Raw genomic sequence first — 18,356 nt, 5'->3', positions numbered from 1 at the left:
TGATTGCTTATTTTTTTTTGCTACGAAAATGCATGAAAATCCGTGACGAATACTGGGTCCCGTATTGAAGGATAGTCATTGACAATAAAAATTGATTTTTTTATTGAAAACTTTTTTAAGACAAAAGAAAACAGAAAAAAACACATGAACCGGAAAGATCCTGTATATTTTACTTATATCTTGCAGTCTTTTATTTGCCAAAATATCAATACATTCTACCACATGATAGACGCGCTATTTGGCAAACTATAACTATACTCTACATCAGCTATGGTAAGGGCATATTATTAGTCTCAGCTTTTATTACCAACCGGAAGTAAGCTCTATAGTAATATTAATCCGTTACTCGCCATCAATTTTACGATCAAAAGATGCGAAGAAAATAATGCGTTAGTTCTCTCTCTCACGATATAGAGAACTACAAGCCAGCCTCAGAATTAATTTTTGATTTAATGTAGGTATGTTTGCCCACCTTCCCACTTGTCGACGTCACAATTTAATATCTACCCATGTTCGTCTTTATATTTAACGGATCGAAATATTCGAGATGCCTTGATAAAATTTCGTAGACTAACCCGATACATTTTGTTAAAATGATAAAAATCTCCAAGCAAAAGCCGTTTGCTTCTTTTTTTTAGTCTTTCTCGACAAAAATCGACAAACCTTGAAAATTTCAATGAGAACAATATTTTTAACACTTCCTAAATATATTTATTTTCGTAGTTGCTACTATTTTACGATGAAGATAGCCAAAGGTTAATAAAAATAATGAACTTTACTGAATCTGGACTGCTTCGGTTCACCTTCTGAAAAGAATCGTATTAAGCGAAACGGTGTAAGTTGCTTAGTGATCGATCTTACATTTCAAATTTTTCTTTCACGAATTACTTACCTAAGAGAGTAGACTACGAACAGAAACAAATCTTTGTTTGCTAAATCAGAATTTTCTTGCGAATATAAAATTTTTATGTACTCATTATGTCACTACGATCAGCACGTTTGCATTGCTTTGTGATATCTTGCGTATTCATCGCTTCAATCGTTTTTATCATTCAGGTTTGTAAAGTCGCTGCTCTCCCACATACCCAAATTTTTTTGATACAACATGAATTGATTGATTTAAAGTAGGTAAAGAATTCATAGGGTATAAAGCATGTAAAGATAATTTCGAATTATTTTCAAATTACTGAAAATAAGCTCAACAATGCTAAGCGGTAAGAACTACGTAAATGCATCTTGCAGCAATAGCACACAGCATTGAATACAACATTTGTCTTTAATTAAACACAAGAACATTTGTCCGCTTACGTGAGATGCAGAAGTCATACAATTTTCCAATCCTGGTTATTGGAAACACAATCAAAATATATTGAAAGTTTACTTACTAGAGTGCTTGCGTAGAATCTTTAAACTCCCACCATGGCCCTCTTTAAATTTACCTCCTAGCGGACTACAAACATAAAATAAATTTTGCTACAAAAAAATAAGCAAATTAATACTTTTTACAATACCATCTACGAGTTACCATGTTTATAGAGTTCATATCACTCAAGGAAATGATGGAAGATTATTCAATGCGAAGATAATTGAATAATAAACGTTAATGTTATCCATATATGTTAACTTGCAGTACAATCACAAGCATTATACACTTGAATTTAATTTGAAGGTCTATGTTACAATGGAACACACTGGATGGTTCGACGATTTCCTTCAAGTTATTTGTCCGAAAATAGCACAATGCCAACTTCAGTTTCTTATTGTTAAATAATTCATATAAAGGGCTATTCGTTCAATCCTTAACAAACACCATTTTCAATAGACAGAAAAAATTTCAAGTAAGTGAAACTGAATGGAATGGTATGTGCGATGAATAGCCCTAATCTCTGACACAAGAATTGAATGCGTTGCTTGCGTAGAATACCTAACCCTTACGGTACTCCCCTACCATCGTTAGATTCATCCGCCAACAAACTACAACCACAACTGTATTTCTTCAATTAAAGAACGCATGAAACTTGACAATCAAAAAAAAAAACAAAAAAAATTTATAAAAAAAAAAAAAAACGCAACAAAAATATAAGCAAATTAATACCTTTTTTGATCGCGAGAAATATTTCGAGTAAGTGAAACTAAAAGAAATATGAAACGTTCTCCGAATACCTGTACAACAAAAAAAGGATTAGTGTGTTTGCAATAAAACCACCAGATTGCCTCATATATTGTATACATGGATAGGTGCTTTTGCTTGTCCGGCCGTACGGGTGACTTAAATATAAGTATAAAAACTACTGGGTTGTTGGGTCGCTATCGACCATGACGTGCTCTACTCAGGCTTATTTTCTATACTAGTTCCATTTTTCGGTCAGCCAGGTTCAGTTTGTGCCTAATCGTCATCTGTTTGCCTAATGAATCTTTTTCTTCATTCTTCTTCATGCTTCATTTCACATTCATTTGTAACAACACATCACGCTTTATCGTAGAATATTGAAGTGAAATTTTTACGAATGCTTACGCAAAAGATCTCAATCAATCCATTAATCTTTTCTCTTGTTGTTGTTTTTTTTGTTTCTCTTTGAACAATAATCTGTTTAGAAACACAAAAGATTCCTTAAACGTATTTAGTGTTTAACGCCATTGGAAGGAAGGAAAGAAATCGCGATGAAAAAATCAATTAGTGTAGGGCTTCGCAAATTATTATATGAGCCAAGTCAATTAATTATACAACTTTGGGATTTATTTACATGTAACAAATATTTAAGTGAAAATTAAATAAGCCATTTAAAAACTCCCTCTTGCCGTCATTGATATTTAATTTAAGCCGATTTGAACGTGTGTGTGAGCGTTCATTTTAAGTTTATTAAAACTTTGTAAACTATTTCCCAACCCCCGCGGGTACTTGTAGATGCTTATATAAACACGCTTGCTATTGTAAACATTTTTGTATAAATGCATCCATTTTCTGTCAACGAAATACCGAGAATTATCTACTCAAGGCATTCACGCACATCCGTGTGATTGAATAAATTAAATCAGGGCAGAGAATGGCCACCCATATGCCAGTAACTTTTTTTGCAGTTCCCATTTGTTGGACCTGAATTCCTTTTCTTACTTGCTTCTCCTATGCTTTGAAGAATAAAATCGCATAAACAGTTTGCTTCAAGCTCAGCATTTCTAATAGAATCTTGTCCAGAGATCACCGATGACATGTCATTAAAAAAGCACGCTTAAGAGCCGTTCAAACCAAAACTGATGTAATGAAAATGACTGCAGATATCAATGCAATATTTTGAGCCCATTTGCGACATTTGGCTTATGGCTAATCGTGTGTTTTCTCAAGAGGGAGACCAAAATACTTTCCCATGTAAGGAACCACAAGATAGGTTTATATGATTTTAAAACCGTGTGAGCAAATTCTCTCGAAGTAGAGAACTAGTAGTGAAGCCAGGAGCGCGGGATTGCTGTGTCTGATATTTCTCCTTAGACGTTGGGAACCTATGGGGCCACGCCGGACAACTCCGAACTCTGAGAATCAGTTACCCAAAAAAAGAGTTTTCCCCGCAGAAAAGTTGCTTGCGCAGGGTTACTGAACGAAAATCTATGCAAGAGTGCCTGCACGTCCTGGCAGGTGGAAACGCTTGATGGTCGGCAGGATCTTCTCATAATGGGTCGTAATGATCCATTTATTTTCTAATTTCGGCATTCCAGGAGTAGGGAGACGCTCCACCTGTCGAGGCTTGCCCCTGGGAGAGCGCAATCGTCATTCGAGTTTAATCCATTAGCAGGAGAACACTGTGTTACTAGGCATACATACGTAAATGTCCATGTAATACAAACACATTTTGTGCCGAAATTCGACTAATGGCCTAAGCCGTGCTTTCGCCAGCTTTCATCTGTTCTGATAATTTTCTTTCCCCTAATTACCGAATTATCCTCACATGCATACTCGTCTAGGACGAATTAATGGTATAAAGGGGAATTCGAAAAAAAACCATCGAAACGATGCTACAAATCTTCGATCTCTGATTGAAATATGAACGTAAGCGCATTCTTTCAATCAGGGCCTATTCTGAAGCGGTTCGAGTATGACTTAGTTAAGCTTAGAGTGGTTTGTTAACAATTTCTGGTACTTTGTTGACAGTATGCACATATTTTATATATGCGTTTTTGAAAAAAAGTTATGCGTTTATTCATACCACAACTTTTCATTAGGTTATCGTTGTTAATGTTATTACTCTTCTTCTTGAAATTAAACAAATACAAAATGTTTAATAATTAAATTGTTTAATAAATAACAAAACGTTACATTGTAGTTGGGCACGTGTTTTGTGAATGTGCTCTTTGTGAAAAGTGTATACGTAATATAATGTAATACAAATAGTGAGATGCATACAAATGTAAATTATGCACAAATACATAGTCAAGCGCACAGGGTCACACATATATATATATAGCACAGTGTTAACAGTGTTTATTGATGATGAAACTGTTGCAGATGCTATTGCCACAAATACGTGCCTCAACTCGACTGGCAACGGATCTTAGGGGATTGCAAAATTAAATCCTTTCTCATACAAACGCACACACCAATCACATGCACAGATATTTACAAACGGGTACCTATGTAAACGTTAAGTGAGCGAAAGAGAGACTTTGGCGGAATGTTAAAACTTAAATAAAATACATAAAAAAATAATGAAAAAAAAAAAAAAAAAACGTAGCAAAAAAAAAAGGGAAAAAGAATGAAAATGGTAGAAGCAAACCAGAAGGGGATGCAGTTAATTTAGCAACTAAAAAAAAAAAAAAAAAAAAAAAAAAAAAAATTGCTGCCAACGGTATTAAACGAGTCAAGGGAATGATTGTTTGTGTGATGGGGGAAAAAGCTGCAAAAGAAAAAATTGCAAAAAAACTCATTCAAGGTATGCAAGTATTTGCTTTACAGTCATTCTTTAACACATATATAGCATATATATATATATATATATATATGTATGTATGTATAAATGGTCAATGTCAGGGCAGAGAGAAGTTTATAAAGTTACATAAAGACCAAGGCTTGATGCAGTAAAATAGGGTAGAATACTAGCGATAGTGTATAATAATGTTGTTATTGTTTTCATAGTCTGTGATATTGTGCGGACGATGACATGTTGAATCAACATGGTGAGCACACAAGTAAACAGACTGTCATTGCAATTGAGCACGTTTTCGGGATGTCGTGTAATGAACTGTACTCAAATTACAAACACCCATCATAGTCATCATCATCATCATCATCATCATCATTGTTAGCCCTTTACATAACGTCAACGGTTAGTCTAAACGAAAGTCTTGTGCAGCAAACAGTAGTCGCAACAGCAGCAGCAACAGCAATAGCAGTAGGCTTTCAAGTATTTAAACAGACATATTACAAACACTGCTTGAACCGTATTTCAACGTGTTCTCACCGTGTAGAGCCAGTCTATACTAAAATAAAGGCAAAAAACTTTACGTACATAAATCTCTGCTTTAAATGGTATAATTTGTTCATTTCCTGATGAAAAGCTGTTCGCTTCATTTAGTAATTCCTCCATATGTCTTGGCCACACTGTATATACATGGCTTAGATAATGTGTACACTTCTCTACATTTGTTCAGCTCAGCAGGAATACCCAATAACCATCAAATTGCATCAAAAAGCATAAAATGTGTGAAATATTTTGCCATTTAATAACTACTACAGATGCGCAAAATTATTGTTTGCTTGTCTTCATCATTTCGAAGAGGGGTCGAGAGAAAGCTCACAAACTGTATAATGCCGACTGTAATTAAGAGAATTTTACCTCTTTTCTCTGTATGGTCTAAACAGACACAATAAGTCATTGTTATCATATTAAATGACAAATAAAATCGCATTTCATTTGTTATCTGACATTGACATGATGTTTAAAGAATGATTTATATCAGATCTTTGTAATAATTTTCCAAAAAATTACTACAAAAATGTTGCAAATCGATTATCAGCATAACTTTAGATAATCTCTAGTGTTAGAAAGATGCAAGAGGCTACGGAGGATTACCCAGTTATCATCCAGACATTACATTATAATGATATTATACTTTCACGACGACAGATGGGAGTTGTCTTCGACTAAAGTCCTTAAGAAAATAAATAAACAAGAACAAGAAAATAAATAAATGAAAACTACAAGAGTAGAGCTAAGTTTATGGAATGAAAGTCTCGAAATGATTTTAATAACTTGGCTTTTACTTATTAAAAACAAGGTCACTACTTCGCTTTGGCCCCACATTTAGTTTCCATGCCCTGCATTCAACCTTTTAAGTATAGGAAGGTTATCGGTAAGGAAGGAGACGGGAAATCGCTTTTGAAGCCCGAAAAATTGTCTTCGATTAGGGCTTTTGTTTTTTGGATCCTAGCTTTAATGGTGGACGAACCGCTGTGTTATTGAAAAACGACAGTGGAATTCGCTACCAATAAGACCGCAGGTAAGAGAACATAAAAAAACAGACTTAACATACGATTGTCCGATCAAATGTAATTCTAGCAAATACAAAGAAGTATATAAAATATGGGGAATTGTAACCACATTGAATGAGATAAGTTAATAGAGAGACCATGTAAGAATAGAGCATAATTCCTTGAAGTTGAAAGAGATAAAGTATGTAGTGAATAGTAACCACAGGTAATAAAATTCAATCAAAAGAACTCATACACAATAAGCCGTTATAGTGTAGGAAATATCAAATAAAATCCAAGGTTTGAATTATTCGAACGTGAATCGAAAATCAAGTACTACCTCCTTCTTATTACTCGTTCGCAGTGAAGATAAGAGAAACTATATAAGCCGATGACCCAAACCCGGCAATTGAGTGATGTGTGTGAAAAGAACACAAGGAAATCTACAATCAGCCGAACCCCCCTTCTCTTCTATTCCTTACGAAGGTTTCGCCTGAAGCGATTTCTTGTACAATATTAAACTCAGAAATCAAATAAATAGTATTAGGGATTTTATCTGGTATTGTCGTTAAGGTGTAAGTATAACGAGTGAATTTGTACCTTAGACGGCATTTACATTAAACATGACCTCAACGGCTTTAACAAATGATTTCACTTAAAATCACCAACGTAGACGTTTCATTTAAATCATTCAGCGGTTAATCTTGACCTGCAGACAATACCCCTTGCCGCACGGTGAATAATGAAGTCCGGCTGCAACCGAGTTTTTTACACTCGTTATCTGTTGGCTTATAAGATTTATTACCGATTTAGGCAATAAATGTTGCTGTGGACATGGTCGAGTTGTTCTTTTTTGCAGAGGTTCTGTAAGGTCACCCATAGAAATGAGTGAAAATATTTATTAAATTATGTCTGTTGTGTAGTTCATGAGCAATTAAAACACAATACTTTTTCTTCCTTCCTTTCCTATCCTGTTTGCCTTCTTACTTTATGTTCTATACTATAGATGTGCGCTCTGACTGATTTTCAATATCAAGCTGCTTGCAAGAACTTTCAATGGTTTTGACAAACTTCGAACGGAGATCATGCGACCGGAAGAATGTCTCCCATAGGCAGACGGGCACGCAAGCTTAAACTGATTCGTAATGAGATTCTGAACGTAATAATAAACCTTCTACTTGTTATATACATTCGCAAAAACCTAATATATCGTGGACCACAAATGGTGTTAGACGTAGAAGGAAACCAAAAAGCAGTCGGAATAATTCTTAAGCGAAAACCAGGGACGAAAGAAGGCAGTTTCTATTCAGCAGAGCTAACCTTTAAATTGGTTTATCTTTCGATGACGTCATATTAACAGTAGTTGCGTTACGGATCGCGCATGAAACTATTGAATATCTAAAAAAAAAAAACAGTTATCCAAACGAGAAAAAAAAATGTGATGATATAAAGCAAAAACCTAGAGACCTACGAAAATGTTTACAAACAAGGTCGACAAAATTTCATTGGTGAAGTCATTTCCATATTTTACCCATAATTCCTTACCTATAATTCAGAAGGGATTTGTTCTTTTTTCATGTCAAACACAACATTTTCACTGAATTAAGATTTTCGTCTTATTTTTATACCCACCACTGTAAGATGGAGGTATACTCATTTTGTTTTTTGCCATAATGTATGTAACACCGAAAATGAATCTTCAGAGACCCTGTAAAGTCTATATATATTTGTGATCAGCTTGAAATTCTGAGTTGATGTAGCCATGTCTGTCCGTCTGTGGATATATTGTGCTTGTTGTTGGCACTCTCCGGGTAGCAAAAACGAAGATATTGACTTCAAATTTGGTAGGAACATTTGAAATTTCTGCGCGCAGCTTGGTACTGAAAATGGACAAAATTGATTGAAGCGTAAACTGAACGCAGCTCTGTTTTTTTTTTTTTTAACAAAAATTTTTAAATTTTTGCTCGCTATTCGGAAATTATTAAAGTTAGAACATTGAAATTTTACACATTCAAGTTTAGGAAACAGTCTACTCCTTACGTGGAAAAATGGAAAAAATCGCTCGTAATTAAATGTTTTTTTTTCTTAATGATACCAGTGATACAAATATCAAATAAAGAAATTTGGAGAGTAGTATGCGAAAAGCATAGTAGTGGGTGTGCGAGATTCGGTCCCAGCCGAATATAACTTTCTTACGTGTTTTTATGGTATCAGCACAACATACACTTATCCTTTCAATCTTTTCACCTTAACGCTATTCAAACATGAAATTTTTTTTTTCATTTTCGTTTTCATTTGATGTTCAATTTTCGTTTTTTCTTTTTTTTTTTCAGTTTAGTTAATCAATCGATGACTGATGCTGGACAAGTTCGCTTAATATTACGTAAAGCTTTGAGTGTATGGGAACGTAGCTCTAAATTGACATTTCGTGAAGTGTATAGCGATCAGGCGGATATACAAGTGCTCTTTGCCAGGTAAGCATTAAATATGAATATAAGAAAGCAATGCACGCACTTATTCTTATCATAAACTCTTCCACAAAATGGAACTTAAATGTTGAACAATAAAATATCACTATAAAGAAAATGTTTAAAGTAGAAAAAGCAAAACGAAAAAAGGAAAAAAAAAAACAAAACAACATACGTTCATAAAATGCGAGAAAAAGACTTACGCCAAAATTCCAACGATTTAATGGTTTGCACAAGCAATGCAAACAGCACAACATTCATACGCTGCTTGGAAAGATAAAAAAGGCGAAATGTTAATAATGCACACACACGCACAAAAAGTCACAATAATAGTAAAACTATTACTTGAGCTATAAACTAAATAAGATTTTATAAAAAGAAGAGGAACCTTTTGCTTGGCTTACATCGAACATTTTCGCATTTATCGTTAGATTTTCAACGCTTTATATAGAAATACGAAAATGTACTGAAATCATGAAAATTCGTATAAAATTCGTGAAACGTGAAAGAAAACCAAAATAAAAAGAGTTATGTCCACCCTTTAAATCTTTCAACAGAAGTAGATGTCTTTGTCAGCGTTCTCATCCCGTCCCGAAGTTATCTTTACACTCCACAACATACTACCGCGACTCGTCGTCTTTTCATCGTACTGCCTGTCTTTGAAACGACCTACCAGCGGTGCTCTTTCCTACCGTGCCCGATATCTTCACTTTCAAGTCGAACATTCACGAACACGACTCCCTTTCTTTATCGTACTTTTTCTACAACTCTTCCTGATCGCTATCGTGCACGTACAGGAGGCATCCTCTGATTGGCCCCGTTATAGAAGAAGATAAAAAATTGAAGAGCGGATTAGGTATCATAAAATAGGCGTAAAGCTGATCGGAAATTAATAAAAATTGTATCTCTTAGTTTTTATGAACTGTAGGCGAACCGGCATAACTGATTTATAGGCTTAGGTTGATCAAAGTAAAAAAACTCGATTTAAAAGGCGATGCTAGCTTGTTAACTTCTTCTTTCTTAACTTTAGCATTTTCGAGGCGATAGAAGAATCCCTTTTCCACATACAATTAAAAGGTTAAATCAGTTATTTCTTCCTTGTCAAAGGAGCTGCACACAAAGCAAACAAATATTCTCCTTAGTATTCGTTGGTTCAAATCTCACACAAAAACCTAAAAACGCGGGATCGCACCTAAAAGAGATCTACAGTTGATGTTTTTTTCTGATGCCAATGTCATAGCATTTTAACGAACCACACCAGAAGGAAATAGAAAATGGAGCTTGTTACGAAATTTCCGAAATAAATTTTACTTGATATAAATTAAAAATAATATGAACAATGGCAAAATCGCTAATAAATTAGAAAGTGACTATACGGGTTCTGTTGCTCTAATGCTCTTGCGCAGGTGGTTCGTTTTTAAAGAAATTGTTTTGAAAAAATATTGAACAACTCTAACCCCAAGTTTATAAAGCCGATTAAAATCTTTACTTTACAAAAGGGTTTGATCTTTCGTAAAGAAATTCAAGCAAACGACGGCTAATGCGGTTTTTACAAGATAGCATCACTTTGTACCGACGACGTTTGATATGCTCACCAAAATTTTAAAATCGTAAGCACAATTTCGGTGGACAGAAAGACGAAAAGGGGCAAAAATCGATATGGTTGAACAAAAATCTCCCCCAGACTGGTCGAGGATACTCATAATATCGGGCAGGACGACAAATCGCATATTTGATATCATTTTACCTGGAGTACTGCTACGCGAACAATGTAAGGATTCAAGCCTAGAACTTTCATGCTTTTCCTAATTGTGGAGCAACCCATGATTTTCTATATAAACCGGACATTTGTAGGTGAAATCCTATGACTAAAAAAGGGATAAATTTGAATACAAGTGGGATTACCAACCAATACTTTCAACTCGTGTTCGTTACTTTAGCACACCTGCAATATTCATTCCCCCTTCTAACGCCGATTAAGAACGTTATTGCTTTATAAGAATTTGAGGAGTCTTGCATAAGATGTAGAAAGCAAGATTAAAATTATATTCGACCATTCATTCGTTTCTAAATATGATCGAAATAGCTTTGCCGGAACAAGATTGCAGCACTCAAAAGACTTGGCAGGCAAAGATATGCTTTATAAAATTTCTATTTACTAACTGTTTCAAAAGAGTTGACTAACCATATATATTGCGTTATAACGGTTGCAGCGAACATCAACTATTTTATTTCTATATTTCTCTTGCAAAAAACTCTTGTGTCGATTATCTGCTTGAACACGCGCTATACTTACTTACGTTCGCTGTATATGTTATTTTCAGCATAGCTTATGTGTACGGGATAAATGCAATTTATTGTGCATTCAACCCCGTTTAGATTGTGTGCTTTGAAAATTCTTACGTGTAATCTCTCCATGCACAACACATAATTCAAGTCTGTCTTTTTCTGCTTAAATGCTTTTTCTAGGTTTTTAGTTTTTAACGCATATATATAAATATATAAATATATACATATATATATATATATATATATATATATATTTATTTATTTTTTTTTTTTTTTCTCACCATAAACTTTTCATAAGGCAATGTAATTATAAAGTATTGAAGCATTCAAAATTGATTTGAATTTTTCATAAATTATTTTTCAAAATTGTAAATTAAATCAAAAATTTTTAAATTACTTCAACATTAATAATCTGTTCTTTCATAAGGGTTGCGTTCCCCGCCGGATATTAACAGCATGTTAAAATCAATCCTTCGGGCTGTGTAAATTGAATTGAATCTTAATAATGTAGATAACATTTAACTTTTTTCGGCCGTATAAGGGTGTGAAACCAGTCCGCTCCTTTGCTTTCTTCATTTTTTGCATGCAGATGAATGCTTTGCTTTGCTTTGCCTTCAGCAAGGGATATTACGAAGAGATTATGAACCGTTCTACCTAAACTTCCATATATCAGTGATTTTGAAAGATTCGCAACCTAAAGTTGGAAACGTCCGCCTTTTGCTCCAATTGTATTAGGAAGCGAACTTAAAGCACTTAAAGTGACCTTTAAAGTGCAACAAAAGGTTAAAAAGACAGCGAAATGTTAGACTCACTTTAAGAACTAAATTTCTTTATCAACATTTATTTATTTGCTTGAATGTTTGTAAGCTTAAGCCTCCGAAAATTTTATATACATTCATATTAAATAATTAGTTATGATTCGCACCTAGCAGAACAAAGTAAAAAATTTCAAAATTATCAGAAGCCATAATGCCTTATTCCAAACTCAAGAGAACACGATATTAATGATAAAGTGTAGGGGAAAACCTCCGAGTGATTGGTTAAATTAAGAAAAAAGGTTACTGACTATGATATTATCTGCAGTTATTAGAAACACTTTGTTGCGTTCTTTTTTTAAATTTTGTTCAACCTTTAGGTTATTCGGGATGTATCTATCACACACACACACTCGAACGTTATCTATAATTTTGAATTGATAACTCATGTGTCTAACATTAGATTTCTATCTCAAATCTCGCGATCTTTGTATCTGACAACGTGAGCTACTGCAAGCAGAAGATGATCGGGTTTACAAAGGCACGCTCATCCAACGGAATGTGCATATACCAACTCTTTGAATTGCTTAAAGATGATAAAGAATAAAGTAGCAAAAGTTTTTATTGAGAACATAAATTTTTAAACCGTTTTAACACATTGCCTGCCGTGGGCATTACGTTGAACTTCAAAAACCTTAAATCCTGGCATACAATTAAAATATTCTAATCTTTTGCTTACATTTGCCGAGTCATGGCCATCTTCTGTAGTAGCTCTTTTACGAGAATAGCCCGCTTGAAATTACAAGAACGGCCGTCTGGTTATATCAAATATCTTCCTATCTTTAGCGAAAAAGCCAACAAGCTCGTTACAAGAACTGCAGAATATGTTCTACATATTAGATAAGGAAAACAAGTGCATACATATGAAAAACTTGCAAGACACCGCTACATGTTGCAGAACGCTTCCAAAAGTATCAACCCAAAATGACACTAATTTTATAATTCATTTGTAAATATTTTGATTTTCACCCGGTGTCAGAGGAACTTTTCTTGCAAACATTAGCGGTAGGTAATGCATTGACAGGATGATAACATAACAAGAGATTACTTATCTTACAAAAAATATAATTGCAATGGTTTCTTCAATGTTGACAAGGAGATTACAAGGGCTCAAAAAGAGCCTTCTGTAGCTAGAAAATTTATAAATTGCCCTCATGATCTTTACAGCTCGATAGACAATCATGACTTGCTAATCAATATCTAGTATGCGTAGAGTGCCTTTAATTATTAAATTCGAAAAAAGATTATAAGAGAGACGTTGCATGCTTTATGTATAATATAGTAAAGTCAAATGGTTAAAATCAGAAAGACAGATCAGAAAGACATGGGGAGAGAGAGAGAACAAAAACAGTGGCCGCAGTCTGAGATATGCATGTGTGTATCCGAGCGTCTTGCGTTTACCAACTAAGCATTTACTAAAACTACGGCCAGGTATGATCTGAGATTTGAACCCGCGAACATTGACTTGGAAATCGTGTCAACTCGGGTAAGCAGCAGCAGTAGGGTAAACTGATGATTGTACAAATGTTAAGAAATCAGCTTGTGCTCTACTTGTCAATTTCATCAGCAGTACTTGCAACGATGTCACGGGAGTATTGCGCATTAAGGAGCCATAATTCGATTTTTGTGCATGTGAAACAATAAGAACAAAAACTTTTCAAAGTCAAACAAAGTGTGTGTATCCACAGTATCTAATAATAATGAATAATAAATAATAAATAAATAGTAATAAATAAAATGTAAATAAGAATAATTAATTATAACCAAAATAATAAATAATTGATAATAAATTGATGATAAACAAAAAATAGCAAATAGTAAATAATGAATAAAAATTTTTCGTAGAATATGAAATTAAAGTGTATTAGAAAAACCAAAAAGTTGTTAATTTTTTTCATTTTAATAGACGTGATCACGGCGATGGCTATAAATTTGACGGTCCTGGACAAATTTTAGCACATGCCTTCTATCCGGGCGTTGGACGGGGAGGTGATGCTCATTTCGATGACGACGAGAATTGGTCTTTCGGTGCCAGCAATACAGAAGAGGGTAAGTGATACGAAAAACCAAAAAAAAAAAAATAAAACTAAAAGAAAACATAAACCACAATCCGAGGTTATGGGGTGATACGGAAAATAATGTTCTATCAGAAATAAATAAAAATAAAGAAGCTTAATAAAAGATTTCGTAAATAAATTGAACAAAGAAAGGAAAAAAATTTAAATCAACAACAGTAATAACCGATGACGGGAAAAATGGAATATTTGTAGAATTTCACACTAAACATTATTGTGACAAATAGATTTTCGCTTTCATTTCAAAACATGTAAAAAAACTATAATGGGGCACGGTCCGAGTACTATGCATTACTTGGCTTAATACATATAACAAATTTTCTAAATAAGGCCTTATTTTGAAAATGACCGAATGGGTGAGTGGTCCGGTCTGAGCCATTTTCAATAGCCTTCGCCCTCGGGCTTCGGGTCTAAGTGTACTAATTTTCATCAAATTACCTAAAGCTTTCCTGCCTGGGGGTTGAATGCAAGAATACAAGGCGAATAGATCGACAGAAGGGTATAGAATCACTTCCTGAATCCAACGGTATAATAAAATGTTAGCCCATCTGAAGTCTTTCGGGGTATATCCGTATAAATTTTACTTTTATTAAGAAGAGTGATTAGTTTTACGATTTATTCTAGAAGTAAATACGAAAATATAGACGAACTAAGGTGTATACGAAATTTAATGGCATCTTGAAGTAAGTAGAAAAAACTCGTAACACTTGTTATCAATTCTCAGTACGTAGATAGAATAATCGAGACTCGTTTCGGCAATGGTCCTAGACGTTCTTTACATTTATGTGACTGCCAGGTTTTAATTTTGGATTCATTTTTCACATTTCTTAAGGTAATTGCCAATCGTCGTTACCTAAGAAATCATCATTTTCAAATTGTTATGGCGTTAAGAGCTTCAACAAAGTAGTCACGACGTACGACGGAGAGCTAAAAGAATGAACACAAGAACGGATAGAACAGTTATATAAACGAATAGAGAGATGGGTTGACCAGTTTAGGCGTGGACATAACGGACGGACTAATTCAAAATATTAAACTGTACATATTTCTAATAACCTTCAAGTGATATTTCATTGATTTCCAAAACTCGGAAATTTTCTTTTTTTATTAATTACTTTCTAAGCTTATCTGCTTACATCCTAGGCTTATCTATTTTTCTATGTTGAACTAAAAAAGCCAAATACTTACCACATCTTCATTTAAGCTGTAAATGGAAAACCTTCTGTGTTAAGAGAATTTAAGAGGAGAGAAGATAAGAAATTAAATAAAATGAAAGAAATAAGTGAGAGAACGTTATAGTCGGGCTAGGCCGGCTATTAAATATCCTATACCGCATCATCTAACACAATTGTTACTTTCGCCAGAGCACACAAGAATTATACCTCAGCAGAGTTAACTTTTATATCAACTATTATGGATCAATCTTTATCATAAAATGTTAAAACTTAGACTTTCCTCGTGAAAAACCTTTTGTAAGCTAAGATTCAAAATTAGAACGAGATGGTCCAAATTTGGAGCACTTAATCTTAAATCACTGTTATGATCTGATTTTCATCATGAATCATTGAAAATTAGACCCTTTTATCATATGAATTTTACTTTTCGTCAATTTTCGAAAAATGGCCCCAGGTTCTCCAAAGTTTTCACACCAATTTAGAATACCGAAATACTCAAAACTAGCCATTTTTGTCGAGAAACTTTGGAGAATGGTCGAAAAGTCGGACCGATCCTAAAAATTTTCCTCCTTAAGTCAAAAGATGTCAATGTACAAAATTTCATCAAAATATTTCAAAATTGTGACCTGTAGCTTGAACATAAATTTACATGAGCAGACAGCAGACGGACTGACAGGCCTAAGCTTGTGATCGATTCAGACAATGATTCTGAGTCGATTGGTATAATAAAAGGTGGCTCTATCTCAAGCCCTTCTGCGTGTTACATACGATTGCGTAAACTTAATATACTCGTACAACAAGTGTTGTAGAATATAAAAATGGAAAACTCTATTAAAAGTAGAGATAACGTTGCTCTCAATATTAAGAAGATTTTATTCTTAAAGCCTTTAAGAAAATAAAAAAAAAAAAAAGCCTTAGAGTCCTTCAAAAGCCGCTTTCGAAGAGGTTATATACATGTTAATTACTCCTTTTATTATTTGTTGTTGTGGCAATTTAATTGACTTCCACTCTCTCTCAACTCATAGTTATTGCCGCCTTATTTTGCTGTTTGATTTCTTTAAATCAACATTAATCGTTTGTTTTTCTACACTAAGTTTCTTTCTCCCTTTTGTTTCTCGTTTTTTTTTTCCCCTCAGTATTTATCCTCTTTATTGAAATGCTGTTAACCTTCTTTAGAAGGATTTTTCTATGCTCCATAATACTACCTCGCTGTCTCTCTTTATTTCCCCCTTCTCTTCTTCAATGACAATAACTTAATGCAAGTGTTGTTTGTGGATTTTGTGGTACAACAAGTTTGTGTTTAATCTGGTGTTTATTTACAATTCGTTTGTTCATTTGGAAGAAAGCAAAAAGACAAAGAATGCTTTGAGGCATTTTAATACCTACAAAACCCTTGGTATGGGTATCATTACAAAAAAAAAAACGAAAACAGAAAAAAAAAAAAAAACAAAAAGACAAGAATATCTTCAACAGTGCATCTCGCAATCTGCATCTTTTTAAATCATTTAAGTTTTGTTGTCAAAACCCTTACAATTTTTCATTCAGTTGAACAAAACAGCTCTTAAATTATGTTGTAAATCTAACGGTAGATTAAGTAAATTATGAAAATTGTTTTGCTTTACATTACGATAAAAATTTCGAAATTCATTTCACTACGCCCCAGCGAGAAACATTGTAAAATTGTAAAATTTATATGAATGCACTTTTTAAGGGAATCGACGTAAAATTAAACCGTATTTTTCAAATTCATTTTCTAAGTAAGTCAGCCTCGGTTTCTTAAAACTGCATACGAAATAGAAGCTAGAAAGACGTCGTTGTTCAACCATTTCTCATTGCCAATCCTTCTAAAACTCTTATAGAACAACTTCCATGGTTCCATGGGATAACTTTCTACAAGCGCGAAACTTATAAATAATCGGTTAGTAATTTAATTTTATCCCTTTAAGTTGTAGGAGGTGCAAAGATGAAGAATTTCTAGAATATAAGACGGCTTAAGTAACTGCTTGGCATACTTGTTACGATTAATTGATAGAAATCCTCGGTTTCTTATGTGTAAGTTCTAACATTATTAATATAACTGATAGCAACTCTGTTAACCTACCTGCACATTGAAAATATCTTGTTCGGTTATAAGGAAAAATGGGCTGCGACTCCCGCTGAAGTTGCTGCTGCAGCAGATTTCACTAATAAGGACATTCACGTAGCAGCAGCTGCCAACTGCGTCTGAAAAATATCTAGTGAAATAGTGAGGAAAAGTATTGTTGCAGAGGACTACAGCAGCTGTGGATTTATAAAATGCTTTATTAAATGATAAGAAATAGATACTACTACAGCTACCACTACGGCGAACACTGTAACATGTGAACATTATGCTTACTGCAGCAATGGCAGATTCGTTTTCCTTATTATTCAACAGCGCACTGTCGAGAAGTCGGCAGCAGCTGCTGCTCACTTTAATCTAAAGAAATAAGCAAACCTCGTTAGCTTAGGTACAGCTTGTTAGCTACCAGTAACTGCAGCGACAATCGCCTTCGTGTAGTATCATCTCAGTGCTTTATGAAAGTGACAAAAGTCCCAGCTTATATTTTTTAAGTTTAATTGGAATTTCGGTTTTGTAAAAAATCGCATAATCTGAGGGATATAGGAATTTTAGGTACGTCAATCTTGTGCCCGTTAATAAATGCAGAACTGTGGAAGTGGTGTTGAAAATAAACAATGTGTTATTCTTTCATGGATACATGGCAATTCCAAACTATTTAATTTTTTTCCGTCCTTCAAGGCGGGTGCATGGTAATGGCTAAGGAGACAGGGTTGTACAACGAACGCTAAGATCCTACCAAAGCCCGTTATAATATGCCTGACTTTATCTCTCTCTCTCTCTCTCTCTCTCTCTCTCTCTCTCTCTCTCTCACTCTCTCTCTCTCTCTCTCTCTTACTCTTTGTCTCTCTCTGTCTCTCTCGCTCTTTGTCGCTTTTTCTCTCTTCTCCTTCTTTATAATTGCCTTTCTTCCAATTATAACTACTTGCTATATACTTCCGAAAGAGTCTGTTTCTATCCTCCTTCTTGCCCTCGATAC

General features: G+C 34.2%; 1 protein-coding gene across 4 annotated transcripts in view; it reads left to right on the top strand.

Moving 5' to 3' along the window:
* Positions 1 to 18,356, top strand: part of LOC119636673 (matrix metalloproteinase-2) — a 394,606-nt gene that overhangs the window by 363,133 nt on the left and 13,117 nt on the right. For all 4 annotated transcript variants that reach the window (XM_038032204.1, XM_038032207.1, XM_038032205.1 and 1 more), the window contains 2 exons: positions 8,791 to 8,931; positions 13,936 to 14,078. In XM_038032204.1, the coding sequence (XP_037888132.1) occupies positions 8,791 to 8,931; positions 13,936 to 14,078 (284 nt within the window). The remainder of the gene's footprint in view (positions 1 to 8,790; positions 8,932 to 13,935; positions 14,079 to 18,356) is intronic.

Source organism: Glossina fuscipes, unplaced genomic scaffold, assembly GCF_014805625.2.
Source record: "Glossina fuscipes isolate IAEA_lab_2018 unplaced genomic scaffold, Yale_Gfus_2 28, whole genome shotgun sequence".
Lineage (NCBI taxonomy): Eukaryota > Metazoa > Arthropoda > Insecta > Diptera > Glossinidae > Glossina > Glossina fuscipes.
The sequence above is the reverse complement of the archived record's forward strand: the minus strand, read 5'-3'. Positions and strand labels throughout refer to the sequence as shown.